General features: G+C 46.7%; 1 protein-coding gene across 1 annotated transcript; it reads left to right on the forward strand.

Annotated features, from left to right (window-relative positions):
* The first annotated feature begins 396 nt into the window (after window positions 1-396).
* On the forward strand, window positions 397-1619 carry LOC133511079 (general transcription factor II-I repeat domain-containing protein 2B-like). Its single transcript, XM_061839671.1, has 2 exons — window positions 397-411; window positions 497-1619. The coding sequence occupies exon 2, from the start codon at window positions 502-504 to the stop codon at window positions 1486-1488; it is 987 nt and encodes a 328-aa protein (XP_061695655.1). The 5' UTR covers window positions 397-411; window positions 497-501; the 3' UTR covers window positions 1489-1619.
* The last annotated feature ends 342 nt before the right edge of the window (window positions 1620-1961 follow it).

The raw sequence follows: 1961 nt of genomic DNA on the forward strand, positions 1-1961 counted from the left end.
AACAAACGCGGTGAAAAAGTGAAGCAACTGGAAGCTGTTTTAACGGCACAGCAAAGCTTTTTCACAAGAGTCCGTGAGTCAAATGAAAATGCCACAAAGGCAAGCTACGAAGTGGCAACGCTGATTGCAAAGCACTGCAAACCTTTCACTGAGGGTGAATTTATTAAAGACTGTGTAATGAAAATGGTTGAGAAAATTTGTCCCGCGAAGAAGCAAGAGTTTGCCAATATTTGCCTGGCTCGTAATACTGTGGTACGGAGAATTGAAGACGTTTCATTAGATATTAAGAGACAGTTAGAGGCAAAAGGAACTGAGTTTGACTTTTTCTCGTTAGCGTGCGATGAAAGCACAGATGCGTCCGACACCGCTCAGTTACTGATCTTTTTAAGAGGAGTGGACAATGACATGAACGTGAGTGAAGAGCTTCTGGACCTCCAGAGTCTGAAGGGCCAAACAAGAGGAACGGATTTATTTGTTTCTGTTTGTTCCACCGTAGATGACATGAAACTACAGTGGAATAAAGTCACCGGGATTATTACGGACGGCGCACCTGCCATGGCTGGCGAGCGGAGTGGATTATCAAGCCTTGTCTGTAACAAAGTCAGCGAAGAAGGAGGCAGCGCTATTAAACTCCACAGTATTATTCATCAAGAAGTTCTCTGTGCCAAATATATGAAATATGATAATGTTATGAAACCGGTGATAAAGACTATTAATTATATTCGCTCCAAAGCGCTGTGCCACCGCCAGTTTCAACAGTTTCTTCTCGACATCCAGGCTGAATACGGAGACGTTTTGTATCACACCGACGTAAGGTGGCTCAGTCGGGGGTCTGCGCTGCAGCGCTTCTTCTCTCTCAGGGAGGAAATTGGACAATTCTTGACTAAAAAGGGACAACCCATGCCACAATTAAATGATCCTGTTTGGCTGGCTGATTTGGGATTTTTAGTTGACATAACGCGACATCTGAATGCGCTGAACACAAGCCTTCAAGGGCAAAATGCAGTGGTAAGCCAACTGTATTCACACATCAAAGCCTTTCGGACCAAGCTGCTACTTTTCCAAAGACACCTGTCACAGGCGCAGCCCAATACCGCACATTTCCCGTCGCTGCAGGAAATTGTGACCAGTTTCCCACAGATCAATATCAGTGCGCAAATGACAAAGTATGCAGCAGACATCTCATCTCTGGTTGAGGAGTTTCAGCAGCGCTTTCGGGACTTTGCAGCTATTGAAAAGGAGGTCACGCTTTTTTCCTCTCCTTTCTCCGTGGACCCTGATGACGCTCCAGACCACCTGCAACTGGAGCTCATTGAGCTGCAGTGTGACGCCGAGCATCGCAGTCGGCACCAACAGCTCCCTCTTGTCAACTTCTACCGCCAGCTGGATGAAGGCAGGTTCCAAGCAATTCGGACATTTGCTAAGAAAATGCTGAGCTTGTTTGGCTCCACATACATGTGCGAGAACATTCTCCGTTATGAACATTAACAAGAGCCGCATGAGGACGAGACTGAGTGACTCTCACCTGCGTGACGTCTTGCGCATCAAAACCACTGCTCTTGAGCCAGACATGGACTACATTACTGCAGTCAAGATCCCAGTATCACCCTTCACATTAGTGCAGGCAAGACCTTTGTTAAGTCCTCTGAGTTGAATAAATTCTTAAATCTCAGTTAATTAATTTTTTTGTGATGGTCAAAATCACAGTTTGAATATGCAGTTGTGGTGTTTACATAACTCACCCGCGGGACCTCGAGTTGGGGTGCGGGGTTCCGCACGGACTGTTTTTGTTGTTGCGCTTCCGGAGAAAAGGTTAACAGAGTTCCCGCCGTTATGCGAGTAGTTTGGTGATGTCGAACAATAAAGCAAGTTCTGTTTCTGTGTCCGACACTCCGCCTCCGACTCCTTTTCTCCGGCGCTACACTGGTGACCCCGACGTTAGTCCCGGCGTTTTCGAGACT

Source organism: Syngnathoides biaculeatus, chromosome 13 (assembly GCF_019802595.1).
Source record: "Syngnathoides biaculeatus isolate LvHL_M chromosome 13, ASM1980259v1, whole genome shotgun sequence".
Lineage (NCBI taxonomy): Eukaryota > Metazoa > Chordata > Actinopteri > Syngnathiformes > Syngnathidae > Syngnathoides > Syngnathoides biaculeatus.